The 19,012-nt window shown below is 43.6% G+C and overlaps 1 protein-coding gene across 1 annotated transcript in view; it reads left to right on the forward strand.

The window, feature by feature from the left end:
* Positions 1-19,012, forward strand: part of PTPRT (protein tyrosine phosphatase receptor type T) — a 473,718-nt gene that overhangs the window by 300,379 nt on the left and 154,327 nt on the right. Inside the window, exons 8-9 of the mRNA XM_050982229.1 lie at positions 10,279-10,575; positions 12,250-12,359. Coding sequence (XP_050838186.1) covers positions 10,279-10,575; positions 12,250-12,359 — 407 coding nt within the window. The remainder of the gene's footprint in view (positions 1-10,278; positions 10,576-12,249; positions 12,360-19,012) is intronic.

Raw genomic sequence — 19,012 nt, forward strand, 5'->3', positions numbered from 1 at the left:
TTCCATTCAGTGCTTGTTCTCTTTAATACAGATCGTGTGCCCTGATTGGGAACATAAACATTGAATGAGGCAGATCTGCTCACTGAGGATCACCAGACAAAAACAGCTTTCTGCCTCCTTTGAGTGACATCCTAAATCTTAATTGAGTGTTGAAAGCTTGGCACTGTGTTTTTATTTTTGTGTTCTTTTGGGAAGTACAGTGAAAGCCAAGGGCCAGTGCTTCCATTAGCCACAGTGACAATGCAGGCTGCTGTTAGCCAAGATCCCTCTGCTGAGTGCTTTCCTACCTTGTCTGTGATGCACAGAGGAATTTTTCATCCTTTGTATTCCTTTTCTCTGCAGTGCTTTCCAGTAATTTTGTATTTATTTTTTTTAATCTATTATGATTTATTCTTCTGAACTGTTTTATGCATTCTTTAATAAATCCCAGGGTGGGTCAGGCTGGAAGGGACCACGGTGGGCTCATCTGGTGGCACCTCCCTGCTCAGGCAGGGCCAGCCCAGAGCCCAGGGCACAGCAGAGTGTCCATGTGGCTCTGGAATAGCCCAGGGAGGAGCCCCCAGAGCCCCTCTGGGCTCTGCTCAGGGCTGGCTCTGCCCAGGGCAGCAGCTCTGCCTCCTGGGCAGGGGAATTGCTGGGCTCAGGCCTGCTCTGGGACCAAGGGGCACACAGGGAGGGACAGGGACAGACAGACAGGGACAGACAGACAGGGACAGACAGACAGGGACAGACTGGGCTGGGCTCAGGCCTCTGCGGCCATGGGGCACACAGGGAGGGACAGGGACAGACAGACAGGGACAGACTGGGACAGACAGGGACAGACAGACAGGGATAGACTGGGACAGACTGGGACAGATAGGGCTGAGGCCCCTCTCCCTGGCTCTCCCTTCTCCAGGCTGAGCAGCCCCAGCTCCCTCAGCCTTTCCTGGGCATGGAGCTGCTCCAGGCCCTGCCCCAGCTCCAGGAGCTCCCAGAGCTGGACACAGCACCCAGAGGTGCCCCCAGGGCTGGACACAGCACCCAGATGTGCCCCCAGAGCTGGATCACCTCCCTGGATGTGCTGAGAGGTTTAGGACAGTTTGGCTCTTCCAGCAGAGCTCTCAAAGCCAGTTTCATCAACTTTAGAAGCTCCTTCTGCCAGATCAACAAGCAGAAGCAGGGATATTTCAATTCTTTAATAAATTTGTTGTTGAAGAACATGATTCTGAAGAAATACTGAGAATTTCTCTTGCAGCTTGCAGAGACATTAAAAGAACCCACAGTTCCAAATGAGATAAAACATGTCTTAGAAAAGAATTGCTTTTTCTGCTGCTCAGAATAATCAAACAGCCTGTGTAGAGGAAGACCCTCTTTTACTCACTATTTTGATAACCTTATTTATTTTATAGAGATAATTTATGTTTTGTCAGGATCTGTGTTGCTCTGAGTCTCCTCCACTTAGTCCATTTGAGGATAACAGCAAAGCACACAGAGGAAGAGATAATAAAAATAAATGCATGTATGTGTTAGTATAACAAACAGTTAAAATTAAATATTTTATTGATGCATAATGAAATAAATTTGTAAAATCTGGGTTTTTTTACATTTGGTTGGCAAAAAACCAGCGGCTTACCTGCTTTCTAATCTCACATTCATTAGCATATTTAATTAAGCTGTTGTATTTAATCATCAAAATGCTCAGTAATGCACATTTTGTTCCCAGCCATGGAATGCCAATGCTATGTGTATCCATGATAGATATTTTTAATAAAATCAGTAATTACCCTTTATTGTTCTTTTAAATTGTTATTTTTTAAGTCTGTTAGGGCACAACAGGTTTGGGGTATAAAAGCAAGCAAGCTCTCATTTTGCCATTTCATAATATAATGAAAAAAAATTCCCTTTAAATAGATGCTAATAAACCTTTTTTTAAAAAGCAGTGCTTAATTATCTTGAAGTTGTTTACAAGTGGAGTTTTGGCAGCTCAGCTCAAGCTGTAGCAGTGCTGGGAAGGCTGAGCTGCCAGCTCAGGTCCTGCTCTGCACAGCCTCTGTGTCCCTGTGCCCTTGGCCAGCCTTGGATATGGTCTGGGAGTGGGACAGGCACATTTTGTAACAAATGGAGGGGTCCAGATAGATCTGAGATCCATTTAAGGGCATTGGGGTTGTTTTAGATTTAAGGGCAGATCCATTTAAGGGCATTGGGGTTGTTTTAAATTGGTTTTGTTTGGTTCTGTTTAGCAAAGTAGAAGTCTGAGATTAAAGGATGTTTTATGGGATTTGTAACGTATCAAATGTTTTCCTTTTTTATATATATTCAAATCTTGAGTGTCTTTCCAGTAAAATTTGCAGCTTAAACAAAACCAGATCAATTAAAAAAAATGAAGAGGATTTGCAGTGAACTGAATTAAAATGATCATGTTAGTTGTGGAGAGAGCTCAGTCCTTGGCTTGCCTAACCACATACTCCATTCTCTAACTTATTTCCTATTTCTTTTAGAATAGTGTGGCAGCATTCCTCCTTCTTTATTGCTCAGAGGATGCCCTGAAACAGCCTGGTTTAGTTTATCAGCTGTAATGACACCTATTTCTTTGTACATGATTTGGGCTGCAGCGATTGAAGGCCTCACAAACAGATTGTTTGTCCTCTGGTGATTTCATTGTGTCAGTCTCACTCCTTTCCTCCCTTCTCTCTGTTGCAAGTCTTTCAGAACACCCCCTTCTGTATCATTGCCTACTTTCAGCCCTGTCTGCACTGTCTTTGGACACGTGATGGTATCTGAAGTGGTTTAAAAGAAAGCAAATTTACATCCAAATATTAGGGAGATGTTCTTTCCTCAGAGAAGGGCAAAGCCAAAGCACTTTCACAGTACTGCAAGACTGGTGAACTCTGTTTAATCAGTGCTGTCATCTGTCATCTCTGCAAAGGTATTTATCCCCCATTTTGGCTCAGAGGCATTGAAAAGTGCTGGGCAGCACTGAGGGCTCAGCAGAGGAGCTGTCACAGAAGGACACCTTGCACTCAGGCATGGACAGAGCTGTCCATCCCTCAGAGATGGCTGTGCCTGGGACAGGGCTGTGGGAGGTGCTTGTGGGACAATTCCTCTGGCAATGAGGATGAGATGAGCAGCACACACTGTGGAGGGGCTGGGTTTATGTTGTCTTAGATACCTCGAGTTCTATCATCATCATAGTACAAGGATTTCATATTATCAGAGCTTCATACCTTCTTGATACAGGCAGCTCCTCTCCACACTGACTTCTCCAGGTCCTCACAGCAACCTGACTCTCCTCACTCCTCTTTCCTTACTCTCATCTAGCACTAGTTCTTATTGATTACAGGTGTGGCCTGTTAAGATCAGGCCCACCTCCAATCTTCAGCAACTGAAACAGCTGCAACTCATTGGGGGACAAGATCACCCTCTACAATTCCCCCTTTTTCTTTTAACCACAGAGTTGCAGCATTTCCACAAGTACATATTCAATTAAATTAACATTATTACATATTTGTATATTTCATTTAGAATTAAGAGTTATACAAATGTTTAAAACAGCATGTTACAGCACAGACAGATATATATTTCTAAGTATTAGTCTAGTTCTACAAATTTTCCCAATTTACAAAAGCACTTATCTTCAAGGTCTTTTACACTCATATTTAGCAAACACCAATAGCTGTAATTGATATATTTTGCCAATAGTTTAGTGTTCAAGTCCTGTTCTCAAATCCACGAGGTTATTTGGTCAAATCCAGTTTCCCCCAAATCCACGGGTCCTTCCAAATCCATGGGGCAATACAGTTTAGTCCCGAATCACGTCGGGGTCACCATTTGTTGTCTTAGATAGCAAAGATTCTATCATCATCATAGTATGAGGATTTAATGTTATCAGAGCTTCATACCTTCTTGATACAGGCAGCTCCTCTACACACTGACTTCTCCAGGTCCTCACAGTAATCTGACTGTCCTGACTCCTCTTTCCTTACTCTTATCTAGCACTAGTTCTTATTGATTGCAGGTGTGGCCTGTTTAGATCAGACCCACCTCCAATCTTCAGCAACTGACCCAGCTGCAACTCATTGGGCTTGCAAGATCACCCTCTACAGGTTTACCCTGAGCCACCACACACCTGTGAATTTTGCATTTGAGGTAAACCTCTGGATTATTTTTGCTCTGTTTGCATTTTTTGATAGCAGGCATGTTTCCCTAGACTCGTTTCATCCTGTGGAAATTAAGGGAGGAAGATGAGGGGTGGGGAATAAAGGGGAGAGAGAGAGAAGGCCTCAGCTTTTATCTAACACCCAGAATAAAATCATTGTTGGACACATTTCAGTTTGGTTTTCCATCTGTAGACCAAGAACTCTGTATTTAAAAAACACAAAGGAAACCTTCTAACTGCTGGTTGGACCCCAGGCTGGGTAGGACTTGCAGCACCCTGCTCCAGAGGAAGGTGTCCCTGCTCATGACAGGGGTGTTGGAAGGAGATTATCCTCAAGGTCCCTGCCAACCCAAGCCTTTTATAGAGTCTGTGATTATGAGTTTTGTTGCTGTTGCTTGAAAAATGGCCGCTGTTTCAATTTATTGTGGGAGTGAAATATTCTGTGTGCTTCACTCTGCGATGCTGCCCAATTTATACTTGGTAAATAAAAACGAATTTAAATTTTTCCTGGGCCACAGAGGGAGGCTGTGCCGTGCTGATAGGTGGGAGAACACAGGTTTTGGTGGCATTACCAGCTCCCAGTGCACCCAGTTTTCTCCTTGTCTCCTCCCAGTCTGCCAGAGGAAGGGCTGGGGACCTTACTGGGATGCCCAGATTTAGTGCTGGTTGGGGTGATGACCTCAGTGTGGGTGTGCAGAGGGGAGGACACAATTCACAGTTAAATCTGTTTTCTCTATTTCTGTATGTGAAAGTATCAGTTCAGGATTCACACAAAGCTGCTGCTCATGGCACGCTCCTTTTCCTTCCCTTTGTGCATTCTCAGTCTCTGTAACCTGCTGCTGGGAAACAGAATTTAATCAGTGCTCTGCTAATAAACTCTGCCTGCTGCTCTGCACAGGGTCAGGGGACAGGGGCACAGGGCCCCAGATGAGGAGGGACATCTCCACTCGCTGTCCTGTCTTTACTGACAGCAGCAATTTCTTGCAATTAGGCTCCTGCAGCAGGTACTTAACCCTGGGGCAGCAGCTGATTGTCTGTGTTTAACTTCACTGCTGACTTGAGCTCTGTGCTCAAACCCCAGTGTCCCCCACGGCTTCCTCTCCTCTCTGTTCTTCCCCTGGTGGAGGGTTACAGAGCTCTGCCAATTGCTATTGATAATCTGAACCACCCTTTTCTCTTCTGTGCCTCACCTTGAGAGAGAGGAGGGCTGAGAACAAAATGAGCTCGGTGACACTCAATAAGGAATGAGCAGAACTGGCCTTAAAAGTCAGCTTTTCTGTGAAATTCTGATGGCAGGAAAAGCAGTCCCTGGACATTGTTTGCTCAACAATGGACTGAGAACACAGATTCCACTGATGGATCGCTGGAAAATTTGTTTCATTCAGGCCACTAGAATTATCAACTCATTTAGGTGGGGAAGCCCTTAAAGACTGAGTCCAAGTGCTGGCCCAGCACTGCCAAGCCCCCTGTTAAACCATGTCCCAGGTGCTCTACCCCCACATGTCTTTTAAATCCCTCCAGTGGCTGTGACTCTAAAAGCTCCCTGGCCATCCTTTCTGTGAAGAATTTTTTCTCATATCCAATCTTAACATCCCCTGGTGCACCCTGAGGCCGTTCCCTCTGCTCCTGTCCCTGTTCCCTGGAGCACAGCCTGACCCCCCCTGGCTGTCCCCTCCTGTCAGGAGCTGTGCAGAGCCACAAGGTCTCCCCTGAGCCTCCTTTGCTCCAGGCTGAGCCCCTTTCTCAGCTCCCTCAGTCACTCCTCATAGGAGTTGAGCTCCAGACCCCTCCAAGGATTCCAGAAAGGCTCCTGGCTGCTGAGTGTCGGCTGCAGCCCACCAGAGTAAGGAAAGGTAGCAGAGCATCAGTGAGTGATGAGGTATTAAAAAACACTGTTCAGTCCTTGACTTTGATGTGAACGTTCCAAATGTAATTAATGGTTCAAGCAGGCTGAAATAAAAATACAGCATTTGCACAGTGAAATCCCAGAGACTGCAATTTTCCTTGCGTGGGTTCAAGACTCCTTTCAGATCTGTGGCAGCTGTTTCATTGTTTAAGCTTCTTAAGAATTTCTTTTTTTTTTTTTTTTTCCCAAGCTCTTAGGACACATAGAAAATTTTAGTTCAGGGTGCAGGTTTACACCAATATCTGATATCTTAGGTATTCAAATTGGGCTGGTCTGTTTCTGTTTTGCTTTGGTGGGTATCTTTGTATAGTTGAAGCTGAGATATGTATTAGCAGCTTTTATTCCACTAGCCACGTGCAAAGTTACCACTTTTCAGAGATTTTCTTGCTTTATTTGGAAGTTATCATCTCAAGAATACAAAAAAATGGAGACATTTGTCCAGTTTCAAATATCAGCACTACCATTACACATGAATTATAAATTTTCTTTATTTTTTGGAAGAAAACATTATGAAAAAGGTGATGTTAGACAGGTCCCAGGAATAGCTACAGACCTTTTGAGACTGAATACTCAAAGAGTTAACAGGCAGAAGGAGTTATACAGAGAGGACAGCAGGACCACTGCCCTTTAAAAACAACTATACAAAATCTCATCCTGGAAAAGGAGGTTTCAATGGCTTCTGCTGTGGAGGAAATCAGTGTGGCAACAGGAAAACCTTTTCAAAATTATATAGCCTCAGTATTCAGAAAAAAAAGGAGATTGAAACCAAGAGAAGAAAACTGGAGAGAATATAAAGCTTTTCAGGGCCAGCTTCTGTTTGTTGATTTAATTCCAGTTTGGTTTCTCCCTCTCTGAAACTAAAATTTAAGTAGTTTTTACTCACTTATTCTCCCTCTACCTAAAGATCTAGACAGCCACCAGATGTCTATCTCTCCACTTGCAGGGACACTTCAGGACATTTGTATTTGAGACCTGCTTTAGGACTGTCAGCCTGAGAGCAGATGGTTCTTGGGAAAAGTGTGGTGTAGTGGGGTCTGCACTGTGGATTTTTACCTTCCAGGTTTGTAACCACACTCATCTGTGGTTCACAGGCTGGTTACTCAATCCAGAGGCTGTTTCAAACTCTGTGTGTGTGATGGAGCTTACAGCATTTACAGCAAAGTTTGGAGCAGAATTAGAAGCTGGTTATGAGAAGCTTCTAACTCTTGGGGTTTGGGGTAGGAAAGGAAAGGGCAAATGTGGACAGGATGAGAAAGGAAGGTAAAAACTGCAGGAAATCTTCCCTAACCCAGCTTTGGGCAGGTGACTTGGTGAGGTGGTGATCAGATTGTTCCCTACTCACTACAGTCAGCACATCTGACACCCATTAACCAAACACCCTCCAATTGCTGATTCACTCCATAACATGACTGATTTAAGGCCAACAATTGTAATTTAAAAAATAAAACAGAGGGGGTATAACATTGCCATGGTGGTGAATTGCCATTTTCAGCTGCCTTACTGCATTTTTTGAAAGGTTTTTGCCTCATCTCAGCCACGTTCTGAGTTGGTCTCTTCAGTTGAGTGCTTGGTGTAATGCAGATTTCAGCAGGGCAAACATCTGCATTTGCTTTTGCTTTTCTTTCCTTTGGATGCATCTTGGAATGAGGTTTGGGATTACCTTTACTGTTTCAGAAGCTGAAAATCTTCAGAGAACCATTCTTTTGTTGACCTAATTTATCTGTACAATTCATCTGCAGAAACATAAATTTCAGGGATTTATAGAAAATGAACGTTTAGCACCTCATGCTAAGTATATATGTGCATATTCATGCATAAAAACTTCCTAATTTCTAAATTAATCCTTTTTTTTGTTTGACACACAGAGCTAAGGACTCACTTTTAAGAGGTGTTTTCTGGATGCTGAGGGATTGACATGATTTATAAGGAAACCTAAAATATTTTCTAGCTTTAGACCCGTGGTCTGTTAATATCCATCCCATTGCCCAAGTGTCTGCACATGTGAATATCTATAAAAAGATGCAAATACTTTCCCACTGCCAGTCCTTAGGGGATTTTTAGCAGTAATACAAAATGTGCAGGTTGTTAAAATGTATTTTCTGCTTATGCATGAGTAGATTGAAGTCAGGGTGGCTGTTGCATGCTTTACTTTCAAGAATTACTAGAAGGGTTTTTTTACACTTTAATTATCTCTCAGAGAGGTGTGACTGGTATTCAGGAATCCTTCCAACTTTTTTGTTCCCATGAAAACATTTTTTTCGTAGGTTGAAGTCGTGAGAGACTATGAGAAGAGGAAAGCACCCTGAATTGTGCTATAAATTAAGAGACTTTATGTGAAATTATGTATTTTCTGATTACCTTGTTCAGATATATATTGTGCAAAAAGAGCAAATACAAGTTGGAGAAATGTCAGATAAACAAACCCTGACATCTGTAGATTTTTATGGTCTGACTTATCTCAAACACTGATTTTACCCAGTCATCCTTCATTCTTTATATCTGCATGTCTAGTGGCACATGCATTTATATTTTATATAAAGGGCAGAGTCTAGTCAGAGCATTTGAGTTAGGCTGTTAAAAATAAATTAAGGAACAGCAGGTGAAAATGATTCCTCCACATGAATATTCAAAGTTTACCTCAGCCAGCTACTGTAGAAAGAGTAATAAAGAGCAAAGAAACTTTGATGGGACCAAGGCATGGAGATGATCTGAAATTAAACTTTTATTAGCACCAGGTTGAGATGACTCAGAAAACATACTCAGGAGTGGCAGGATCTGCCTGTACACCTCAAAGCCTGAACATCCAGGATGTTGGAAATCCAGCAGCTGATCCCTTAGTCTGGATTCTTCCACTCTGGGGCTTCAGTGGGAGCAGAGTGGGCTTGGAGGTGGCAGGAGGGTGTAGGGGCCATGAAGGTGAATTCAGAGCTGAGAGACCTGAATCCATTCCTTCCTCAGGGGCCATTCCCTGTGTGCTTGCATCCCTCAGGGCTGGATGCACCAGGGCTATTAAGCACTGTCGAGTAGGCTATCAGCTACTATTATTTTTAATTCTTTTTTCTTTGTAAGAATGAAGAAAGCACAACTTCCCTCCCCCCTTACCTGATGGAATCCTATGGGAATAAATCACATGGGAAGCCTTTCCTTCATGGTGGAAAAAAGCCATTCTTTATTCAAAAAACGATTTTTTTACAATTTTACAGACCTCCAATTGGTCAGTAGCTTTCTTGCCAGTCACTTTGTTGGTTAGTAACAAGTTGTTACCCTGTATTGATTGGTCACTCAAACTGTCAGTGTGTTTATGCAGGGAAAATTGTTTGTGAGAGATATTTTCATTTTTCTATCTTAGGTGTAAAACAGTTTATAGAGGTGCTGGTTGCTCTTCACCCAGGAATAGATTGTTCTGTTAATGAACTGCTCACACCAGGATTGCCTTCACATGGGAACTTGCAAAATGTTGGCTTTGACAAGGCCAGGGACTGATTCTAGGAGAGCAGGCTTGGTTTTATGAAGCCTTTCTTTATGATTTTTCTACCTTACTGCAACAGAATCCTGTTGCCACTGTGGGACTCAGTGAGGTTGCACAGGAATCAGGAGCACAACTGTGATAGATGAGTAATGGGATGGTTGACTCTCACTATTAAAAGGCAAATACCATGTGTAGATGTTAAAAAAAGTTTTATAGATTTATAGCTATGTATTGTTATCAGAGGTGGCCTGAGTTCAGGACATTTGGGAGGGTCAGTTTGTCACTCTGGCAGCAGCTGACCTCCAATCAGGATTTAAGGCAGTGAACTCCACCACAGGACAGTGAAGGGGGAGTCAATGGACAGAACTTTGGGGGGGCTAAAGGGTTAAAAGGTGGAACCTCCATGGTGTGGGTGAGCACATGGTGGGGAAAATCCTCTGCTCCTGCTGCTGTAATGTTTTCTCTATTCAGTCTTCTGCTGTATTTTTGATAAGGTTCTAATGAACTTTTTGAATTTTTGGAGGTGACTAGCATTTTTCACATAACCACTGTTCAGGGCCTCATGACAGGAAATTTCCAGGTGAAATGAGGATCCAGAATGCAGCTACAGATCCAGCACTCATTTCCCAACCACCTCATACATCCTACAGACAAAACCATCCGGAGCTGCGGAGCGCCGGGACACTGACGGTGGGATGGAGCAGGTTAATGGATGGCTGCCTTGATTAAACACCAGCCTGTGTTTCTGTGTCTCCTCCTGCTCCCCAGACCCCGTGCACGGGCCGCAGAACGTGGAGGTGGTGGACATCCGCTCGCGGCAGCTGACGCTGCAGTGGGAGCCCTTCGGCTACGCCGTGACGCGCTGCCACAGCTACAACCTCACCGTGCACTACCAGTACGTCTTCAACCAGCAGAAGTTCGAGGCAGAGGAGCTCATCCAGACTTCTTCCCACTACACCCTGCGAGGGCTCCGGCCCTTCATGACCATCAGGCTGAGGTTGGCCCTCTCCAACCCCGAGGGCAGGATGGAAAGCGAGGAGCTGGTGGTGCAGACTGAGGAGGACGGTGAGTTGTGGTGGGGTGTGGCTGTGACTCCACCAAGGGGTCATCAATGCCACTCACCTGAGGTCACCAAACGTGGGGGAAGAGATGAGAATCTTGACTCCATGTTTCAGAAAGCTGATTTAATTTTTTATGATATACATTATATTAAAAGAAAATTATATATTAAAACTATACTAAAAGGAGAAAGGATTTCATCAGAAAGCTAGAAAGGAAAGGAATAAATAATAAAATTTTGTGACTGCTCACAGCCTCGACACAGGTGGCTGTCATTGGTCATCAAGTAAAAACAATTCACATGCTGGGTAAGCAATTCTCCAAATCACATTCCAAAGCAGCAAAACATGGAGAAGCTGAAGCTTCCCAGCTTCTCAGGAGAAAAGATCCTGGCAAAAGGAATTTTCATAAAATATGTCTGTGACAGTGGGGTTGGTTGGTTGGGTTTGGAGGGAAGACTCGTCTTCAAGTTGTAAATAACAGCATAACCCTCTGTCCCACAAGACTGGTGCAGCTTCTCTGGTCAGTGTGTCTATTTTGAGTGTAAAACTTGTAGGTTTAAATGATTTCCATTTCACAGCCGTGTTCTCTAAAGGGTGAAGGTCCCTGAAGTGCTTGGGCAGGACAGAGACCAGTCTGAGAAGCTGTTAAAGAGCTGTAGGTTTAATTCTTGGGGTTCTGAACCACCCAGCAGCTTCCTTTGTCATATGGGCAAATGCAATCCTGGTATTTACTGATTTTTCTTGTGCCTTCACACAAAAGAAGGCATCCTAAAAAAATGTCTAGTTCCTTCTTTTCCAGAGTGCAGCTTTTCTTAAAGTGATCTTCTAGACATCCCATTTTACAGAGATCTCAATGTAACATTAATTGTGGGTTTAAAAGAATGGTTGTGGATCTAAAAGAACAGTTTTCTAGAGGAATTGATGGAAAGCTTCAAAGTGTTATTATCCCACCTGAGCTATTTCAGACCAAGGACTGAATTCCTCTGCCTGGGCTGTACAAGTTGCTGTCCCAAGTTTCTCTCAGCTGGAAGTGTCTCCTCCAGCCCCATATATCACGTGGGGAGACACAAAAGGATGGCAGATATTTCAGAAAAATGAGCAGGTTTTTTATCAGACAGGCTTTGGAACGCATTTAGTTGGTTATCTGCCACAGCATTAACATTTTGCTGGAGTAGGTGGATTTTTTTGAGCTGGCCTTGTAGCTGTAATGAAATATAAATCTTGCATTGTTACTTTACTAAACAAATCCATCTTTCCTATGGGTAAAGGAGTGCAGCCCCTTAGCATCTCCATGCCAAGGTGCAGTCTGGCTGTTTAGGTGGAGAGTTCTGCTGTTGTGTGGGTGGAGAAGGACAAATTAAATTCCCTGCTGCTGCTCCGCTGTACTGGAATAAAATCATACTGAAATTAGCATCATATTTTCATGGATTCTGATTTTATTTGCCACATAGTGGTTACATTAGGGTATTGTCATTTGAACCAAAAGTTGAAAAATAAGCCTTTCACATTGATAGTGGCTTGGTAATGGTAGTGCCTTGAGGGATTTTAATATTTAATTTTATTTATTTATTTTTAACACTCCACTTCCTGTCTGATGGCCTTTTGCTGTCTCACATGTGTGCAGCTGGAGCTGGTGGAGTTTTTAACACAGTTTGTCTGGGCTCTTTTCCCCCTGCAGTTCCTGGACCCGTTCCCTTGGAATCTATCCAAGGAGGACCTTTTGAAGAGAAGATCTACGTTCAGTGGAAGCCTCCAAATGAGACAAATGGCATCATTACACTCTATGAGGTGAGAAGAACAGATTGTTGTCAAGGAATACGTGCCACAGGGCCCTTTTCATGTGTGTTTAAGCCAATCCTGAGCTCTGAGAGATCTCAGCAGGTGCTAAAAGAAGCCTGATTAAAATAGATAAGACTCTTCAAGACTGTCTGTTGCTACCACTGAAAAAATTTCCCAGTTCAAAAAAGAGAAAGATTTCTTTCCAATATTTGTGGCAAATTGAGAGCCGCAAGTTTCCCCATGTCTCAGGTGCCCTGTTTCCTTCTGCAGTAGCTCCAAGGTCTGTTTGCTTTCCTTGGCTTTTTTTTCATTTTGAGGTAAAACACTGCTAGGTTTTATACCTACACACTGTAACTGATTCCTCTTTGCCTTCCACCTGTCACAGCACTTCCTGACAATATCAGTAAAATGCAGCCATCAACTCTTACCTCTTTTGAATGTTTCAGTGACAATATTTGTCCATCCCAACAATGTCTCTGGTGACAAACAAAGTAGAGCAGGTTATGGGATGATCACTGAGCATCCTGTGCTGGAGGAGAAATAAACAATTAAATGTGATTTTAGAGTTTATCAGAGGTGGTGCTTCTTGTGAAGTGTTACTGCTGCCATGTGCTCCTGGTGAAACTCTCCATAATGTCTTGTGCACCCAAATATGTGGAACAGGAATGTGAGAGGAGGGACTCTTTAGGGGATCATGTGAAAGGAAATACAGTCCTACAAGAGAGGGTAAAGGCACTTGGATTAAATAGCAGAAAGTGGTGCACCAGTACTGGCTGAGCCCAGTTTATGGGTTCAGTATTTACCTCTGGAAGATTAGAGAAAGTAAAAATAATTTTGTTTTTATGGTGACATAAAACCCCTCACTGTGGCTTGTGCAGCATTTTCTGACACAGAGGGCCAAGAGCCAATATTTCACTCCCTCTTTTGTGCTTTTTGTACAAACTCACTTTAGAAAAGCCACAGGTGCAAGAAGCAGCTCTGACACTGCCAATGAGGTTCTGCCTCTTTCCTCTTCCCATCCAGCCTCTCATTTGGGACAGAGTGTCATGTGACATGTCACTTCCAGGTGTCTTTACTAGCACTGGCTCTCTCTGTCACAGTCACATGGGAAAAATGAAGCAGGTTTAACATCACTGAGATCTCAGCTTCATCCATTGCTCATGCTGGAGGGTTTCTCCTGTAACTTCACTTTTAGGTCATCATTTGGCTCACAAAGGCCAGACTGAGTTTGACACAGCAAAATTAAGCAGATTAACAGAATTTCCTCTTCCTAATTTAATGTCATTTCAGCCAGGCTGAAACCCTTGACTAAGTCTGGAGTCATTGTTGGTCACTGTTGAGACACTCATGGAAATGTGTTCAGGGTGCAAATCATCTGTCAGTGCTGAAATAGAACCAGCCCTCATCATTTTGTGGTCTTTGAGGATGTCTGTGTAAGGAGTTAGGCAATAAACCTGGGTGGGTTTTAAAGGAATTATTCTCAATGGAATGTTACAAGTTCATTTTTTTCTGGCAACACAGGTGACCTATAGCAGAACATATTTAAAATGACCCAAGTCAAATGATGCAAATGATGCAAAAATAACTCCTTTCAATTTTTAAAGAAGCAGTTTCTTACTAAAATATTGCCTTGGGCTCAGCTTGTTGAAAGGACTTGAGGAATCTGAGTAGCTTTTCTGGCAGAGCAGCTGCCTGAGACACTTCAATGCCTGCAGGGCTGTGATGCATCATGACAGTGCCTTTGCCCCTGAAGTCATAGCATTGCTCAAGTCTCAGTGGAGGCACAAACAAATTTCTCTTTCCTGATAATGACTCTCTGCATATTTGGCAGCTGGAGACAAAGAGAAGTCAAGGTGAATTCAAACTCTTCCCTCTTCCTCCTTTTCCTACTCCCCACTTTCTATAAAAGGATGAACACCTGACTGCTAGAAACACCATGAGCACCAGAGTGCCTGGAAGCTGTCACAGTGTGGCAGCTGTCCATTCCTGTCCCTTCCTCCAGGTGAAAATTCCTGCAGAAGATTTCCATTGTTTATGGAAGCCTGAGACAAGTCCATCAGCTGCAGATAAAAATACAGGAGAGCAGTTGAACAGCCTGGAGAGGTGGCCAGGGCACTCTTAGGGTGGTTTGCTCTGTTTGGAACGTGGGGATCCATGCAGATGGAACCCACACAATTCCTGTACACTGGTACTGGTGTCACTGGGAATTCTGCTCCATCCTGGGAGACTCAATGATCTTCCAGTGGATTTGCAGCTCTCTAGAAGCTCTGCAGTTGTGTTGCTGTTATTAGGGAGAAAAAAAACCACAAAGGCCTGTGAACATTTATTAAAGAAAAAAACCTGCTAAGTATTTTTTAGATATTATCACTTTATGAACTTGAGTTCGTGGTGTCAGGTCCTGCATTACACCTGGAGATAGCTGGCTAAAGTCACACATTAGAATTGTGCCACTGAGAGTCTCTCAAACCCCTTTGGGCACACACCCTCCTAATAAAAACAAATAAAACCCCACCTTCTCCTCCTCAGAGTTCCCTCCTCACCATCACCATCACAATCTGATTCATTGTACCTGGATATTGTATTTTCCGTCTAATTCTCTTAAAAAATGTTATAAGCTTCTAAAATGCTTCAAAATAATCATGCTGTCTATTCTACTTACATCCCACTTGCTTCCCTTTGGGACTGATTTTCTTCTCAGGTCCCTAATCATTCCTGCAGCTCCCTGCCAGATGTCCCTATAACCCAAATTGCTGTTGCAGTTTTCATATCCACTGCTTGGGTGCCAGCTCGGCTGGGATTCAGCAGCACAACCTTCAGCAAGTCTTTTGGCAGCCAGAAGCACTAATTTCATAATGACTGCATGCTTCTAAAGAGCCTAAACAGAATGGAAGGACCTTAATGAAGCTTTTTGACTTCTGCAAGTCTCTTCTGATGGGTATTTTTCCTTCCAAATGCTATTGCTGCCTTTTAACAAAGCAAGAGTGTTGCATTTAAAAGTGGTTTAACCCCCTCTGTGTTCAGTTGCAGAATTAATTGTTTCACTGGGTACAGAAACAGCTGGATTTTTAAATGGAGGAACCTTTTAGATCCCTTGTAATTGCAGTTCTAGATCCTTCTCTAAGTGCAGTCTCTTTCTGGGGAGCAGAAACCTCTTGTTCAAGACAACTTGGAAAGCTCTGGGAATTACAAATCAGTTAATCAGTGTGCTGGAAAGATGAGGATATGAGCTGGGTAGAAAGGGAGGATGGAAAAGATCATTCTGGGGTGATGCCTTGTGAAGGCTGATCTAGAGCAGAGGCTGGATAGAACTAAAGAATAAAGTAGGGATTTATTAAAAGGCCTCCATGGATGCACCTTGGGCAGCACCAGAGCCCAGCCAGGGCTGCACCCAAGGTGAACCAAAATGGTCCCAAAATGAACCCAAGGTGAACCTAAATGGCCCCAAAATGCCCGGCCGGGCACGGGGTCTCTCCCTGGGATCAGCTCTGCTCCATTCCCACCTTGCAGTTCATTGTCCCAGCCCAGCTTTAGCCCAGCCAGTCCCACCCTGCTTGTTTTTCTCTCTCCAGCCCACGGGGTTTGTGCTCCTGGGCTGAGATTTGGATCATTTGTCCTTGGTGCCCAGCTGGAGCAGGAATTGTTTTGTCTCCCTGCTCTGTGCAGAGAGCTCATTATCTCACATTAAAGCAGCACAGAATCTGGAAAATATAAAAGCTAAAACCTGAGGCACCAGGGGAGCCCAGCAAAGCTCACAGGTGTGTGGTGAGACAGGAGGTGTCAGTCTGTCTGTCCATCAGGAAAGCCAGGGAGAAGCACAGCTGCTCTTGGAAGCAACAGAGGGAAAGCTTAAAGCCTCTAGCAGGTCCCCAGGTGGCTTCAAGGTGTGTAGGGACCTACAAGAGGCAGGCAGACCAGTCTGTGCTCAGAAACCCAGCTGAGAGCAGAGCTGGGCTTTGCTGGTTCCTTGGGTTGGGTAAAAGGCTCCATGTGACACTCATGGAAGGGGAACTATTACACTGGTGTTGTCCTGTTGTCTCTGGGAGCAGCCTGTGAGTGGCACAATTCAGTAATATCTCAGTAATCCTGCCCCACCATCAGTCTCCTGGCAGACTGAAAGCAGCACGACTTGTTGAAATTTTTATTTTACATTTTTTAACCAATCCTGAAAAGCTGTTCTGCTTTAAAATCCCTAATAATCAAATTCTGCTCATTGTCCTCACACCATGTGGGATTTCAGCTTCAAAGCCTTTGTGTACAAAGGCATGCAACAAAGATTTATTCCTTTTAATTTATTTTTTCCTAAGTGTGTGTAAAGTCAAACTGCCATCAAACAGACACTTTCATTGGGCTGCAAGGGCAAGCAATCTAATTTAAGGTCATGAACCAGCTTTGGCACTAAAATTCTCCTGCTTTTAGATGACATGAGGTTGTCTTAGATGTATGTTTAGTGCAAACTTGCATCTAGAAAATTTAAGTAAACAAAACTTATTTATCTCTTCATTTTGCTGTTTGGGAGCTTTCAGGTGCACTCTGTAAGTGATGCTGGCTTTTTGCCTTTGTAAATACATTTTTTGTATGTATTCTATTTCTCAGAATTGTCAGTTTTTAGAATATTTCACCCCTAAACAGGAAGAAAAAAGGGGAAACCCACCTATCATTGCTGTCTGAAGTACCTGTCACCTTTCTTGGGGGAAGGCATTTTTAGGGCTATTGCAATCCTAACAGCATTTAAAGGGTGGATCCCAAATATTCAGCTTCTTGGCTGGAAAAATAGCTCCCAGACTGCTGAAGTCCTTTCAGTGAGCCATGCCTGAGGGCAATTGGAACAGCAAATTGTCTTTTTAAACATTGTAAGGTGCAGTCCTGTAATGACTTATGTCCTCATCTTTAGGATTGTTAAATCCCTGGTGGTTTTGGGGAAAAATAAGGATGTATTTGCAGCTTCTAACTAGCTAGTTTTGTCAGTCACTGTTCCTGAAACACTGTAAATCTCTATTTTGATGCCAGGAATAATAATACAAGGGACTTTCATACACAATTTCAGCTCTTTAATGGGATGCTTGGAGCCTAGTACATCTAATCCCAGTGGATTTGAGTTTAAATTGCACTTCAGAGGCTACAGATCCTCTTAGTTACCATGTAAAATTGCAGTCTGCCCTTCTTCATCTCTCCAGTTGCCAATATGCCATTTCTTCTCCATCACCTCACTCCCTTTTGCAATGCAGGAGAGGTTGTTACACACAAACTGCCTCTTTAGAGAGTCCTGCATGAGGTCAGTATTTGTGGGATGCATTGCCTTTATTTATAAAAGGGTGGAAACAAATTTCTTCCACCCTTGACCCCTGAAAGTGCATGCTTATTACCACAAAAAGCAGGATTATCTGGTGTGATAGCTATGCAGGGATATGCATCCATTTCTATTCATAGCCCTTTTTAAGCTGTTCAGGAAACCTGATTTTTTTAAGATAAAACCTTTCCTTCTAAAAACTGTTGTAAGAAAAAAGATTTCCCCATAAAAAGCTGCAGGGGTTGAGAACTCAGCTTGGCTTAGTCATTTGTTTGTTTATTTAAAGGGTTTGGGGGCTTTTTTTTGGTTGTGAAGGGTGAAAAATGGCTCCCACAAGAAGGAAAGCAACAACCACAAAATCTTGCAACCGATTTATATAAAGCTCTACTGTTGAAATAGTGGAAAGATGACAATTGTGGGAAATTGCCTTCAGTGAGAAGTGGCTTTGAATGTTCCCATGAAAATCAATCATGTTACAGCCTCTCAATTCATTCCATGGATGCAGGAGACTCCTGGGATGGGGCTTGCTCACTTAAACTCAGCTGGGGCTGCATTTAGCTGAGCACAAGCAGAGCATCCTGGAGACCTGTTCTGGTTTGAAAGCAGAACCAGTGAGAGACTCCAAGTCAGAAATATGATTTATTAGGAAAAGGGAAAAGAAAACCAAAATACATGCGATAATACAAAAGAAAAACCACTGACAGAGTCAGAACACAACCTGACACCCTGTTGGTCAGGGTGTTGGTAGCAGTCCAGTTGGATTGCTGGCTGCAGCCCTCCTGGAGTGGCAGGTGTGGGTTTGGTGGAGCAGTGATCCTGTAGAAGGGTGTAATCTTCCTCTGAAGATCCAGTGGAAAAGACAGCTGTTCCTCTGGGAATCCAGTGGAAAGACTGACTGTTCTGTCCCAAACCCCAGATTATATCCAGGTGGGGATGCTTGGCTGCTCCCCCCTGGGTGAAGCATCTCACAATGGGCTGATATCATTCTCTGAGCCATGCAGTGGGTCCATGAAACAGAAATGGCTCCTGGAGGGAGTTCTGTCCCAAACCCCAGATTATATCCAGGTGGGGATTCTTGGCTCCTCCCCCCTTGGCAGAGCATCTCACAATGGGCTGATATCATTCTCTGAGCCATGCAGTGAGTCCATTAGACAGAAATAGCTTCCTGAAGGAGTTATCTCTGTGTCATGTGGAAAAACATTGCCAGGCTCATTAACAGGAGATCAGGATAAACAATGCCCCTCCTGGATTCAGCAGCTCTTGAGGATGGGAACAGCATACATCTCTATATTGTAACCTAGCACAAGACCCTGTCGAGGGTTCAAAACACAGGTAGTGAGCAATTAAAGATGGGGTATTGGATCCTGCCTTTGTC

Source organism: Serinus canaria, chromosome 20 (genome assembly GCF_022539315.1).
Source record: "Serinus canaria isolate serCan28SL12 chromosome 20, serCan2020, whole genome shotgun sequence".
NCBI classification, from domain to species: domain Eukaryota; kingdom Metazoa; phylum Chordata; class Aves; order Passeriformes; family Fringillidae; genus Serinus; species Serinus canaria.